This window comes from Benincasa hispida, chromosome 11 (assembly GCF_027475165.1).
Source record: "Benincasa hispida cultivar pf3 chromosome 11, pf3_genome.v1.1, whole genome shotgun sequence".
Classification (NCBI taxonomy): Eukaryota; Viridiplantae; Streptophyta; class Magnoliopsida; order Cucurbitales; family Cucurbitaceae; genus Benincasa; species Benincasa hispida.
Window position 1 is genome coordinate 77260425 of NC_143488.1, and position 15759 is coordinate 77276183.

Sequence of the window (15759 nt, forward strand, 5' to 3'; positions counted from 1 at the left end):
ACCCTACTCAATTGGCGGGATATATATTGGTCAAGCGCTTTGCGACCTTGGGGCTAGTATAAATTTAATGCCCCTTTCAATTTTCAAACAGTTGAATGTGGGGTACTTAACGCCCACGACGGTGACTCTCCAACTGGCGGACAGGTCCCTAGTTCACCCAGAGGAAAAGTTGAAGGATGTCCTGGTCTCAATTGATAAATTCATTCTACCAGTAGACTTCATCATTCTTGACTACAAAGCAGACAAAGATGTGCCCATCATATTGGGACGACCATTTTTATCTACTGATCCCGCTCAAATTGATGTGTACAAGGGAGAGAACACGTTGAGTGTAAATAGGAAGAAGCTCAAGTTTGACATCATTAAAGCCATGAAGTATCCAGAAGATAAAGACCTATCCAATTCTGACAATGAACCCAGTTGTAATGAAGAAGAAAAGTCCGAAGAAGAAGATGAAAGAGAGGATGCGATCGCATCGGTAGAAACCTACAATGTGATCATGGAAATAGTGAACAAAGAAGAAAAAGTGAATTTGAATAAAGAGAGAAAAGAATAAAAACCATCCTTGGAACAACCACCTACCATAGAATTAAAAACTCTGCCAAGTCATCTGAAGTATGTTTTCCTGGGGCAAAATGAAACTTTGCCAGTGATAGTTTTCTCTATGCTACAAGAAGAACAAGAAAATGTGTTGCTTAGCATCCTGAAGAAGTACATAAAAGCAATCGGATGGATGCTAGCAGATATAAGAGGAATCAGCCCAACATACTGCATGCACAGGATACGTTTCAAAGAAAACCAAAAAGTGTCTATCGAACATCAACGCAGACTGAACCTTGCGATGAAGGAGGTTTTGAAAAAGGAGATAATTAAATGGTTGGATGCAGACATTATATACCCAATCGTTGATAGCATGTTGGTCAGCCTTGTGCAATATCTACCCAAGAAGGGAGGAATGACGGTAGTCCCAAATGCAAACAATGAATTAATACCAATGAGAACCATTACTAGCTAGCGGATCTGCATGGACTACTACAAACTCAATGCGCTGACAAAGAAAGACCATTTTCCCTTGCCTTTTATTGATCAGATACTAGACCGCCTAGCAGGAAATGATTACTTCTGTTTTCTGGACAGGTATGCGGGCTACAACCAAATAATGATCGCTCCTGAAGACCAAGAGAAAACCACATTCACCTGCCCATATGGAACATTTGCTTTTCGCTGCATGCCATTCGGATTATGAAATGCGCCGAGCACGTTCCAGAGGTGCATAATGGCTATCTTCTCTGAGTATCTCGAGGATTCAGTGGAAATTTTTATGGACGACTTCTCGATTTACGGGCAAACATATGAAGTATGTCTGAACAACTTGGAGAAGATACTAAAGAGATGTGAAGAGACAAATCTTGTGCTGAATTGGGAGAAGTGCCACTTCATGGTGAATGAAGGTATTATGCTCGGGCACAAAGTTTCCAAGGAAGGGCTGGAGGTGGATAAGGCGAAGATTGAGGCCATTGAAAAACTTCCACCTCCAGCAAATGTGAAGGATGTCAGAAGTTTCCTAGGTCATGCAGGATTTTATCGTCGTTTTGTGAAGGACTTTTCGAAGATTGCTTGACCATTGAGTGTGTTTCTCGAGGCCGGTAGAACGTTTGACTTTGATTCATAATGCCTCAACACATTCAAAATACTGAAGAACGCATTGATAACCACACCTTTGCTGATCGCACCTAACTGGACAAAGTCATTTGAGCTAATGTGCGATGCTAGCGGTTATGCGATGAGGGCAGTGCTAGCACATAAGAGAAAGACAATGGTACACCATATCGCTTATGCGAGTAGAACATTGAACCCTACCCAAGAAAATTACACTACCACTAAAAAGGAACTTCTTGCAGTGATCTTTGCGCTGGAAAAATATAGATGCTACTTTCTGGGATCCAAAGTGATAGTTCACACCGACCACTCAATAATCAAATATTTAATGACCAAGAAAGATGCAAAGTCGAAGTTAATTCGATGGGTTCTCCTCCTCCAAGAATTCAACATGGAAATCATTGACCGTAAGGGGACAGAGAATTAGGTTGCGAACCACCTATCAAGATTAGAGAATCCGGAAGTAGACCGCAACCAGTCAGAGGTGAACGCATCCTTTCCAAATGAGTAGCTGTTCAAACTTGAAGAATTACCATGGTACGCAGATATGGTAATTATCTGGTCTGTGAACAATTTTTTGAAAATTACACAACCCACCAAAAGAGGCGACTTATGTACGAATTTAAATCCTATTATTGTGACGAGCCAAATCTTTACAAGAGGGGGTCAGACTAGATCTTATGTCTATATGTACCAGAAACTGCTTATCATTGCATACTGTCCCAATGCCATGACTCACCATATGCTCGATACTTTGAAGGTCAACGCACAGCAGCAAAAGTGTTACAAAGCGGGTATTTTTGGCCAACTCTATTCAAGGATGCGTGAGACTATTCTGTGAGATGCGAAAAGTGCCAATGCACGGGAAAATTTTCATGGAAGAATGCGATGCCAATTAATATTATATTAGAATTGGAACTCTTCGAGTGTGGGGCATAGACTTCATGGGACCATTTCCATCATCAAATGGTCACAAGTACATTCTATTGACCATCGATTATGTCTCCAAGCTGGCTGAAGCGGTATCATGTTTCGTAAGCGATGCGACGGTAGTCTCCAGATTCTTGCGAAGAAACATCTTCACTTGTTTTAGCACCCCATGTGCCATAATAAGTGATGAAGGCTCTCACTTTGTCAATGGCGTCATCAACAAACTGTTGCTCAAGGATAATATCCACCATAAGTTCGCCATCGCATACCATCCACAGACAAATGGCCAAGCCGAGGTTTCTAATAGGGAAATCAAACTGATCCTAGAGAAGATGGTGAATTCTTCACGCAAAGATTGAGCCATGAAGCTGGACGATGTCTTGTGGGCATATTGGACCACCAATAAAACACCTATAGAAATGTCCCCGTATGCATTGGTGTTTGGGAAGGCATGTCATTTACCGCTAGAATTGGAGCACAAAGCACTGTGGATAGGGAAGAAGCTCAATTTTGATTTGAAGACTGCAGGAGAGGCGAGAAAACTTCAGTTGCTCGAGCTAGACGAATGGAGAATTCAAGCATATGAAAATGCCAAGATCTACAAGGAACGTGCAAAACATTGGCATGACAAACAACTATGCGAAAAGAATCTCCAAGTTGGACAGAAGGTCTTGCTATACAATTCTCAACTACAAATTTTTTTTGAAAAATTAAAGTCACATTGGTCCGAACCATTTATAATCAAAGAAGTATTCCTACATGGTGCAGTTGAATTAACCAATGAAGAAGGGACCAACGCATTCAAGGTCAACGGGCAAAGAGTCAAGATGTATTACGATGGAGACTTGCATCACGAGAAAACCTCCGTGGACCTGAGGAATTCCTGGCTGAAGAAGAAATGAGCAGTCCCTGTGCTAATATGTGATACAAACTTATCAGGGGCGCGTTTTTTTGAAGTATCCCTTTGATATCTTTATTTCATGAACATATTTACCTTTTTGTACAAACACTACTCTTTACAATTATCAATTCTTTCTTTCATACTTTTTACCCTCTTAATATTCAGCAACGATCGTAGTAAACGATTGCGGTGGAGCTACGCGATAAAATAAAAACACGCGACCAGTTCGTTCAGCCCATCAGAATCGAGGAATCAACCCGCCGCAAAGAAGGATGCGATTACAGATGATGCGGGCAACAAAGAAAATTTTGGGGTTGTATCTTTCTTAGACTTTTTATTCCAAATTTTGCACTCCCGTATCTCATTTTGACATTGCTAATTTTATCATCCCATCCTTTTTAATTTGGCGCAATCATTGAATGTTGATTACTTTGTTTCGTCACTGCATTTTTTTCCATACCAATTATGATTTTAATGATGAAATTCATGCCTCTACTTCTCATCGCATGTACTAGAATCAACTTAAATTCAGAATGGCCAATTCATGAAACATTTCTAGAAGTTAGTAGTCCACCAGCTTTCTTTCAAAATGAGTTTTACGAAACTTCCTAAGAGCATCACATGAGTCATTTCAGTCTATCAGCAATGAGGACATTGTTGCATATAAATTTAAGAGTGCCAGTATTCATTTTCAACCTTGCCACTTTTAGACATGTAAAAAAAATAATAACGTTGAGAGCGGATCCTACTCGTAGTTGGATGTCCACATGACACCCGTGGGGGCAAGCCAAAACGAAGGCGGGAATCGTGATCAACGCATAAATCAAGTGATTGAAACTCCGCTGCCAAATAAAATGGGCATGAGTTTAGACTGAGAAAGCGCACCTTAGTCGTAGTTGGATGCTCGCATGAAACCCATGGGGGCAAGCCAAAATGAAGGCTAGGTACTTGGATTAGCACAAGGTCACAAAAAAAATATCTAAACTGCGCAAGGATAAAAATCATTTGGAAACACCCTATTGGAAAAACTTTTGAAATAAATCATGTGATGTCCTGGAAACAAGTAAAGTATTTTTGAAGGATAAGCTTACGGTCCCTAAGTATTAGAAACATTTTAAGAAAAGACCAGGATAGAAATTAAGAAGATTTTGTTCATAAAATTTGAATAAGACACCTCGAGATATCTAGGTAGGGAAAAGGTGACTGACTCTCTAAAGAAAATCTATAGTTTATGCTTGAGGACAAGCATTATTTTAAACTTGGGGGTATGATAACGGGTAGAAATGCACGTTATTACAACAAAAATAAGTATAACAATAAGATAATGCGACGGTAAAAATATACAAAATCATGTCCAAAAGCATTAAATTGAGAATATTGCGATCACATGCGCCCATCGGATAAAATCAGCTAATTTACTTATTTTTGTGTAGGAAAAATGCGTTGGCGCAAGTAAAATTGCAAACCAAGGAATTAGGCGTCCGCGCGCATTGAAAGATTACGATCGCGAGAAGTTTCTCAAGAAGGTAGCTGCATAAAGACGGCGCATCAAGGTGAAAGCATAATAAATCATGATGGGATGGAAAGCTAATGACGGTCGAATCCGAATTTAGTTGACAAGCCGTTAACGAAACACTGTAGCAAGTACACTCAACTTTTGGTGACCATTAACCGGCGCATCAGAGTAGGAGATTTAATAACCACCCATCATTGCAATCATTAGAGAGAAAAGCTTCTTCACCTTGAGCTCTATAAATACAGAAGGCCACCATCATTAAAGAAGTTCGCCATATAGAATATAGATCATATACAAGATAGATAGCCGTCAGTCTGTTCATAGTCATTATTATACTTAGAAGACGGAGACGAGCGAAGAGAAGAAGACGCCGAAAGATAATTCTCAGATAACTCGAAAGACTTCTGGGAAGCGCTATAAAAAGAGAAAGGGGCCAACACTTGCGAAAGCAAGAATATTCATCTGGGCAGGGTTGGAGTGAAAGACAGTGTAAAAGGCCACGAGAAGCAAGACATTACTACTGGGCTTCTTATCTCTACTTTCTATTGTTATTATGTATTCTGCATTTAATTTATAAACAATGGAAATCTCATTTCAATTTATGTTCAATCTCTCCATACTTCGCATGAGTAGCAAAATTTTCGAATGGGTTGAGAAGTACTTAGCTAGCATGACCTAAGATTTTCACTTTATGCGATCATCTTATCTTATGTAAGCGTCATTCACCCTTTAGAGATACTTGAGAGAGTAGTCTAAAAAAAGAATCTAGACTTGAGAGAGTTAGATTAGAATCTAGGCTTGAGAGAGTCAGATTATAACTGCATAAGCAAGAGATAGAAACTTAGACATAAGTTCTGTTTGCTATTATACATCGCATGCACCCTAGAAATAGGATATTATAGTATGTGGTCACCTTGTGTATGTGTGCATCATTCATCATCGCATAGACAAGAATAGAGGCATAGACATAAGTCCTGTCGACATTATCGTATACATCGCATGCGTCCTATAAATAGGAACTATGGTATTTGCATTGCGAGATGACATGATGTTGTGAGTGTATAGCATGATCGCATAACGTGAACACAATCTTAGGAAGTGCTAGCTAAATCCCTTCTCAACCCGTTCATTGTATACTCATTAATTCTCAATTTCATCAACTCCTTACTCAAATCCGTCACATAGGAAATATACTTAAACAAAACACCAACCAACTTATTTGTTTTTGCCACTGCAAAAGAATCAAATTTATTGTTGCATAGTAACTCAGTAGTCCCTGTGTTCGACCCTGGACTTACTAGGAAACCTAGTGAGATTTATACTTGGATCTTATTAGGAAAACTTGCATGTGCAATGCATAACACATCACCGCAACTTATATCATATTTGCATTACCATTTACAATGCATCACAGGTTCATAAGGTCCCCTTGGTAGCTCAATGGGTTCAAGTTGAGTACCAGATTTTGGGTTAGTTTGAAGTGTTCAAATTAACAAGTGGAAATTTGATTATATGTAATATAATTAAATTAATTCAATTATATGTGATATAATTGATTTTATATATTTGATACATTATTTGATTGAAGGAATTAAAATAAATGTGATTTATATTAAATGTCATAAAAGAGGGAAAAAAAACTATGGTTTATGTGTTTCATATGATGAAATATTAAAACTATAGGCTATAAATATAATATGATAAGTTAGTTATTATATTTATTTATAATATATTAATTATATCATCATTAATTATTCTTTTTGTTAATAATCAACTTGAGTGGAAGGTTATTTGTAGTTTATGGTAACTATGAGTTAAAAAGGAAAATAGTTTTCCAAATCATTAGATCATTCATTCGTATCGTCTCACAAAAGAATAAAACCTCAATAACATCTTTATTGATGACAAAATAAGTTTATTGTTTACAAACCATGAGTTTTAGGACATAAAACCCAACAAACTCCTACTTGGACTAAAACTCCAGTGGTAACACATGTATCCACATAATGTTAAGTTGTTTGAGTTTTAGAGAGAAATTTAATAAACTAGGGCATCACATGCCCATGGTTTGTCTTCACTAGACATCATATACTCATGGGTTTTTCTCCCACTTGTCCTAGATTATAGAACTCGTAGTTCTAGACTCACTAAGTGATCCTCAAAAACTTTAGCCGTGAGGACCTTTGTAAACTTGTCAGCATGTAACATATTTCTAACTTTAAATATAGAATGCATCTTATATCCTCAACTTTTTGAGGTGATTCTCGATGCCATCATAATAAATTAATGACATGAGTTTTTGGTAAACTCATGTTATGGTCAGACTGTCACACAACCCTCCCACTACATCGAGGCATCCCAACACTTGAGAAAGATGCTATTCTTTAAGAAAAGTAGCATTTGTAGATAGAAATACTTTATTTTTCTTTGAAGAAGTATTCAAATTTTGGGTAGCCTACCTAGGTACACTTTTGAACAATGTTCCATTTACTTAGGTTTTTGCACCAAGACATGTGTTGATCATCCCTAAATTATGAAATAATGTAAACAACTTTTACGTGTGGTAAACAACTTTTACGACCTCTCCATAACTCATATGGAGTTTTAGAAATCCTCTTAATGGAAACTACGTTAAAAAAAATATATTGCAGTCTCTATTGAGTATCCCAAAACAAATTAGCCTACTGAAGATAGCTCACTTATCAATCGAACCATCTCTAACAGTGTTCTCTTTCTTCTTCCCGATACATCATTCTATAAAGGTGCCAAGTGTAGAGAGTTTTTCCTGGATTCCACATTCTATCAAATAGTCCTAGAATTTAAGGTTTATGTATTCTCCATCTCGATCTTATCGAAGTGTCTCAAATATTTTACCTAACAAGTTTTCAACTTCAGTCTTATACACCTTGAACATTTCAAGTTCTTCAAACCTATGATGAGTTTAGGTAAACACAATCGTACCTTGAATAATAATCTGATGAAATATTCATACCCTCCCCATACTTTGACATTTATCGAACTGTAAAGGTCTAAATGCACAAGCTTTAAGAGTTCTTTGACTCTAAGACCAGTTGTCTTCTAACTAGTTTATATGACCACTTTTAACCAATCTCTCAATCTCATTGAGATTAATATGGTCAAGGCTTAAGTGCTAAAGATATGTACTTGAAGAAACATTTTGCCTTTTGTTTTGCATTTCAGCCTTTTTTAACATCTTGATATTTAAAATGGCCTTTACTTTGGTTGGTTTTTACACATAAGTTGTTTTCTAGTAGAAAAAATAAAAATACTTCTTTTTCTAACTTCATTTATGTCAAAAGATACTTTGTACAATTTTCCTAACAAGAGATAGATATAAGATTTCTTTTCATTTAAAAAATGAAAAGTACATTATCTAAGATAATGAATCTATCTCCAGATAACAACTCAAGAAACTCCCACTGATTTTGCTGAGATAATCTCTCATGTTCAAAACCCTGAGAGTTATCTAGCCTTCCATAAGCATTCTTCATGAACTAATTTCCTTGTTTTGTTTTTTCGGCTTTCTTCTCTGCAAGGTATTTTGAGTAGTTTCTTTTCCATTGCCCATCCTCGTTGTAGTAGAAACATTTACTTTTATCTACAACTTTAGCATGCCTTTGAGGTCAGTAGGAGTCTTCCCTTTCCTCTTACTCTTTTTCATCAGAACACTTGTTCTTAGAAGAAGAAGGGCCAAACTTTGTACTAAAGGACAATCCTCTGTAGACCTTATTCGTGGTGCCAACATTTACCTCCGCTTTCTGTCCCTTATAATTCAAGAGGGACTAATAAGTCTAAAGCTCATTGAGAATAATAGTCAAGTTATATTCTATCTTGTCCATCATCGCATTTGTGCGGAACTATAGAAAGCACTTCGAAAGAGACTCTAGAATAAAACTGACCTGGCTTTTCTCATCTATGACAGCTCCGTTTACTTCTGCCACATTGAAATTGACCATCATGTCCAGGACATGTTCTCTAATAGAGGCCTCTTCTTTCATATGGCGGTTGTAAACATATTTGATGGAATCATGTCTAACGAAGGAGAACGGTTGTCCGAACATCCCCGCAGAGATTCCATAATCTTTTTAGCGGTATGCATACAATCATATTTCTTAACCAAAACATCATATATGCTGGCAAGAATGTAGACTCTGGCTTTTTTATTCGCCCTTGTTCCCTTGTCATATGCATCTTGATTGGCATTTGAGCTAGGGTTTTGAGGACATTCTTCAGTTAAAACAAACCTAAGATCATCGATTACCAGTATTATGTTCAAGTTTGATTTCCACATAAAATACTTGTTCGCATTAAGCTTCTCAAAAGCAAGTAATTGTACTAAAGAGCTATTCATGCTAAAAATATAAACATATTCTATTAGTGAATTACTTTAAACCCAATCAGAATTTAGCAAAGTAATAATGTACCCAAATTTCATTATTTTATTTGTAACAATACTACAGTGAGACATAATAAGTGTTACCGAGGGGCAGTCAAATACTCCTTCACTAAAGTAAGATATTCTTGACTAAATACTATCTCCAGAATAACTCATATTCCAATAGTCATTTAGCTACCGTTTTCGGTCAAGAACTTACTAACACTTAGTAATTCTATAAGTGTAACCCTCTATTTTCAGTTCTTGGAGATTAGTGGCCCCAATGATGCTACTGAATTGGAGAGTCAAAGTTGGGAAACGACCTAAGAAATTCTATCCATTTCTGGAGTTTGAGTTGTTCCAAATCCTATGTTACAACCCTCCGAGGGGATAGCCGTGGTTAGCAACTAGCTAATTCTGCCCTAAAGACGATAAGCAGGCATAACATAGGAATCTCACAGTCCAAACTAATGGAAGAGACCGTAGGACACGTTGACACACATCCTTCACCCACTTACTATGAACTATTTCCCCTATTCACCTTGATATTGACCCATGCAAACACTTTCTAAATAAAGGTCACTTCTAGGTTGACACAAAGTATTGCATGGATTTCACGGCATGAACTCTTAAGGATGTGAGAGCTAAAAACAACATATCTCATATGTTATTAATCTCCCATTGAAGTGTTCTATTTATTTTTGAGTAAATATTTACTTTGGTATGTTCCGGCTAATTAAACAACTTAAGTCTATGTGCTTTATCCAAGTATAACATTTATAATTGGATTTAACCTATGATGTCTAGGTGATAAACCAATTTTAACACCTCCATCGCTCACATGTGCTCATAAAATCGGTTAACAACGCTCAATTCTTCGACCATAATCCCTAGGTAGGAGGTGTTCCGTAGCGTCAACTTAAGTACCCCTAGCCTTAGACCGGATTATATACCGGTTGAGTTTGTAACTCGAGTTTTATAAGATAACGATCTATTTTAACTATTAAAACAAGTGGTTAATCTACGTGAGCATGCAACTTATCTTTATGGATTTTAATGTCTAATCCAATTTTATAACAACTTATAAAATAATAGACATGCTTTGCACCCATAACATTCATCAAAAGCATTCAAAATTTTAATATAACAATTATGTTAAAATTTAGAAACCCTTGAACATGCATACTATATATTATAACCCTTTATAACATACTTACAATGTATGCTACATGCTTATCCTATGGTGGGAATATAAATCTATATCGCATACAATATGCATACAATAGATAAATTATTTGATTCATACATTCACAATGCATAATTGAATACACTAAAATGGACCGATTTTGGCATCCTAAGCTAGCTAAAATTTAAACTTATTACAATAATAAATAGAAACCAGCCTCGAACCGCCTCCGAACACTTCGAGCTAGCTCGAACTACTTGAAAAAAAACATGAACTAGCTTCAAAACTATGAAACTTCCCAAAACCGGTAAAAACTGGTTAGACCAGTCGAACCGGACCGGTCGAGACCATCTAGACCGGTGAGCCACCAAACCGGGCGTATGGGTCAATGGATCGGCTGGAGCAGATCCTACAGGTGGAGCTGGGCGCGAGTGTTGAAGACGTTCGGATGGAGCAACTGCGGGTCGTGGGATGGCTTGGGCTGGAGTGCTACCACAGGTGTGGCCCATGCGAGACTTAGGCCTAGACCGTTGAACGAGTTAGGCCGTGCACGTTTGGAACATCAACCAGGTTGGGTCATGGGTCAAAACCAAGTTTGGAGCTATTTCACGCATCAGCCTTCATTTTACGAGTTGAGCCATCACTCCGAGTCGGGTGAACGAGTCGTGAACCGGGTATGGGAGCTGAATTCAGGTCTGTGAGAATTTCTTCACCAAATTTGAAGTTGTCCTCTTTCCAAAACCAAACAATTATAGCCTAAAAATGACTCTAATGACTCTAGCAAATTTACAGACCTTTCATGACACATAAAAGCCCATAAAACACCGGGAAATTATAATAATCATTATAACCCAAGAGAGAATTTAGATGCCAAAATCGAAATTTTCCACTTTAGCACACAAACATTCATCACATGAATAATACCCACCATATGCAAAAATCGACCAAAATTGAGTATTTTAAGCATGCTCTGATACTAATTGATGGAACGGACACATGCGTAGTGGAAGGAAAAACGGATCTAAAGTACTCTAATTAGGTTAATTTCAAAGAATAAGCATGCAATTAAAACAGGTAGAAAAGGAAAGAAGAAATACAACCTTTAAGTCTCAAATCTTCTCCAAATTAGCTCCAATCTCCTCATGAACAGTTTGTAGACCACCACGAGAGTATTCCCGAAAATTCTCTAGCCTCAGAACGGGATAGTGGGATCTGGTGAGTAACTAATGTGGAGATGAAAAGTTAAGTATTTGAGGGAAAAAAGATTTTAAGATTATCAAATAATCTCATAAATTTCCACTTGGGAAAAAGTTCTAAACAACATAAATCTTTTCCTTTTAAAGGCTATTTCATGCAAAAACATGCAATTTTGAGTTTGATGAAAATTTGACACTAAAAAATCTACTAACTCAAAGTGGGATTAGTGGGGTAGGTGTCTTCAATTGAAGACAACACTTAGCAATTCAAATATTGACATTTCTCACTCACAATTATTGGATCTTTCCACTAACTTGGTCAAAGGTCAAAGTTTGACTCCCAAAGTCCAAAGTCAACAAATTTGACTTTTTTACTTTCAAAGTGAAAAGTCAATATTTTGACTTTCATTGCATTTTTTATCTAGTCATCAATTTTGACTTTTAATGCAATTTTGACCAACTCCATTTAATTTCAAAATTAATTCTAATAATTAATTTTAAAATTAAATTATATTAAATAATTAATTAAACAATTTAATTATCTTAATTTAATATTAAATCCAACACTAATCCCGATTAATATGAATCCCTATTCATAATCTTTAAATTTAAATCTTATTTAAATATCTCATATTTTCTCTCTCTTTATGTTTAATTCAAAATTAAACATTAAGTAAAATATATCATATATATTTAACGCTTTTCTCCAAAAACCAAATTTAAATACTTCAAATTCATTCGTCACATTATTCTAAGGTTTAGTTCGATATGAGATAGTAAGGAGACCTCTTGGATCTACAGATCTTGGGCTCCAACAATTCGAGATTAACTAACTAAACTCTTTAACCTAATTAACCACCATTCGTTAACTACCAGATCACTCCATTAAAGCCCAGTAGTTGCACTCCCCTCACTGTAGATATATTATGTCCGCTCGATATAACCATGATTAGTAAGTCACCTCTTCACAGGTTGTTCATAATAATGGCTGGGTCAAAAACTGTTTTACACCCGAGATTACATCTTGCTTCTTAAGTACAACTGATCCTCTAATGAACAATTAGTTTGTAATCCAATCACTAAATTGAGTCCCTCTCGAGCCAATGAGAGGGTGGGGCCCCTTGTTCCAGACCCAAAGTCAACACTTTAGGGAATACATCTCTACTATCCTTAAAAGCGAGTAGGAGAGAATTTTGTCTTGTACTCTATGTCCCCAGCTATCAACTCGATCTTACCCGTGAAATGGGAGGCTTATTAAGCTGGCACTGTTGAGCCAACCCTCACCCATGCATTTTTAAGGATAATCCCGAATAAACAAGAGTTCATAGTTAGCTCAGAATTAAGGTCAAGTTACCTAGGTCATCGCTTTGAAATAATCTGTCTTAAACAGTAAATTGCATTATAAAGTAAGAGTGACTTATTTCTTAGTCCGATCTTATGCAAACTCATTGCATAGGACGCCCTCGCTGCTCATGTCAATACATGAACAAATTAGGATCACTTCGTTTCTAGAACTTTACAACAAATTGTAACAACTATAAAGTGGGCCGCATCTGATAGTGTTACTAGAATAAGATACCCAACCTTATTCGTATACTATAGACCGTTTTGGCTATTTACTGAACTTGATCTATTCTTATGTCTCCCTATAAAGTTCAAGTATTCATATAATAGTCATGAATCTTTAGTTTATTGGATTTAGGCTCTTTCTAAAACGAAATGAGCAATTCATACATTCAATAAAAACTTTATTGAATAAAACCTCAATAACATCTTTATTGATAACAGAATAACTTTATTGTTTTTAAACCATGAGTTTTAGGACATAAAACTCAATATATTTCAGGTCGAAATTAATCAAATACAAACCAAGCTACCAAATATCTTGCATAAACCTCAAACAAAACCTTTAACTTAACCAATCTGAAAAACTGAGGCTTTAAAATTACCTTAACAACTCCAAATTCGTCTAGTCAACCAGACAATTCCCTGTTTCTGCAGAAATTTATGCAATCTTCAAATTTTCTGAGCAAACTTAAGCTTCTTGATCGAATATCCTTCCAATAGCCTAGAATCTTCTTCTTTTCACGTCTCTCTGTGAGTTTATCAAAGAAAAATGGAGATATTCTGATTAAATTGAAAGCACTAACCTTAATTTCTTCTCCCTTTTTGTAAACCACCAACTACACCCTTCACTTTCCCTTTAAAAAAATTTGCCAGCTCATGCTTCAATAAACCATGTGATAGCACCACAAAAGTATTATTTTTCCTTGCTTAGTTTGAGATCGTTAATGGATTTTACATGTTTAAATTGCTATTTTGTAGGTAAATGAGCATCTAGAAGGCAATATGGACAATCGAAGTCGAAAAGGGATGAAAATGAATTAAAACAAAGCTACAGAGAATCAACCATCAAAAGAATATAAAAATGACCAAGTCTGCCCCTGGTCGAACACAACTGCACTTGCCAGGCGCTCACTTAATGCTTGAAGGCAATAGTTACCTAATCGTTGAGCACCGCGACACTACCTTGGAGCACCGCGGCGCTCCAAACATAAAGACGGAATTGAAGCGCGTCTTACCGCTGGGTGCTGTGGTGCTACTCATCAATGTGGCAACGTTGCTTGTTGTTTCTATAAATAATCTTCTCAATTATGGTCAAAGTAACGTTCGGTTTTGCAACTTCCACTTCATTTCTCTGTATTTTCACCTTCCTAAACTCATATTCTTTAGTTATTTGGTTTTTAATTTAATTTTTGGGACTTCATCTTGGCATGAATGGATAAAGTATGTGCTTTCTAGCTTAGGATAGATTGGAATACATCGATTCTTGGTTGTTATAATTAATTAAACTTATAGTTGCTGCTTTAATTTTATTATTCTTAAATGATTTTTAATTTCTATGCTTAGTAAACATTGTGATTTGATCACCCATTGTGATTTTCTTTGATTGCCAGAGACGGTGCATCTATGTGTATGAATCTCATTAGGGCATAGGGTGTTGAATATTTTGGTTAATTTTCCAAGTTGTTTTGGGCAACTCCAATTTGTTAATGGCATGACTCACCTAATTCAAGAACTAAATCAATTGGTTGAATGGCTTTCCAATTTCCAATTGTCATGGCTACATACCTAGGCTTAATGCATATGTAGAATTAATTTGGGTGCTAGGTCTAATTAGTTAAGTATATAGAATAATCGGGAAATTGATTAGAACATAGGGCGTTAATTATCGTCTTCCAAGTAATGAGCCAAGAATAAAACTGATCATGGAACGATCTCTTAGTGTTTTATGAGCAACGAAGTAGATGAGTGGATTCCGACTTCCTAAGCTAGTTTTTTTTAAGATTGAATTAAATTCCTTTCTAATTACACATTTAATTTCATGAAATTTCAATTTCCTGCAATTACAACATTACAAACCCCCCATTACCGTGTGAATTCAATCATGAGCTAAGATTCTCAAATTTCTTGTGGAGATGACCTGATCTTGCCATTCATATTACGTTGATGTGTGGGTCGATAGATTGAAGTTAATAAATATTGTTTGTTTCTTTTGGGAGCGACACCAAAAAAGTGTGGTCACCATGCCACAAAATACGTTTATTCTCCTCCAAATTTTTTTATTAATAGAATATTTAAACACCTACTCTTTTTTTCTCAACTTTTTATCAGTTAATATATTAAAATTCAACTAATTTCCCCCACCAATTAAACATTTAATTAATTTCCCTTAAATCGACATTTAACAATTTTTTTTCTATACTTCTAACACTTAAGTTTTCTTTCCATTGGTTTAAATCCACACTACTTCTTTTAATTACTCAATCAAATTCCACCTTCTATCCACTTCACCAAATAGTAACATTGGATGTATTTATATCTTAATTTTTTTACCACAAATTTTAATTTATCTAAGTATCGATCTTACTTCCACCAAATTCACTTTAGGCCTCACAATGCATCACTTAGATT

General features: G+C 36.2%; 1 protein-coding gene across 1 annotated transcript; it reads left to right on the forward strand.

Moving 5' to 3' along the window:
- Positions 1-2951: 2951 nt before the first annotated feature.
- LOC120090841 (uncharacterized) lies at positions 2952-3491 on the forward strand. Its single transcript, XM_039048544.1, has one exon. It carries the CDS (start codon positions 2952-2954, stop codon positions 3489-3491), a length of 540 nt encoding a protein of 179 aa, XP_038904472.1.
- Positions 3492-15759: the final 12268 nt, after the last annotated feature.

Excerpts from the sequence above, each read along its gene's own strand:
- LOC120090841 (XM_039048544.1), top strand. The coding sequence starts at position 2,952 with ATGAAGCTGGACGATGTCTTGTGGGCATATTGGACCACCAATAAAACA.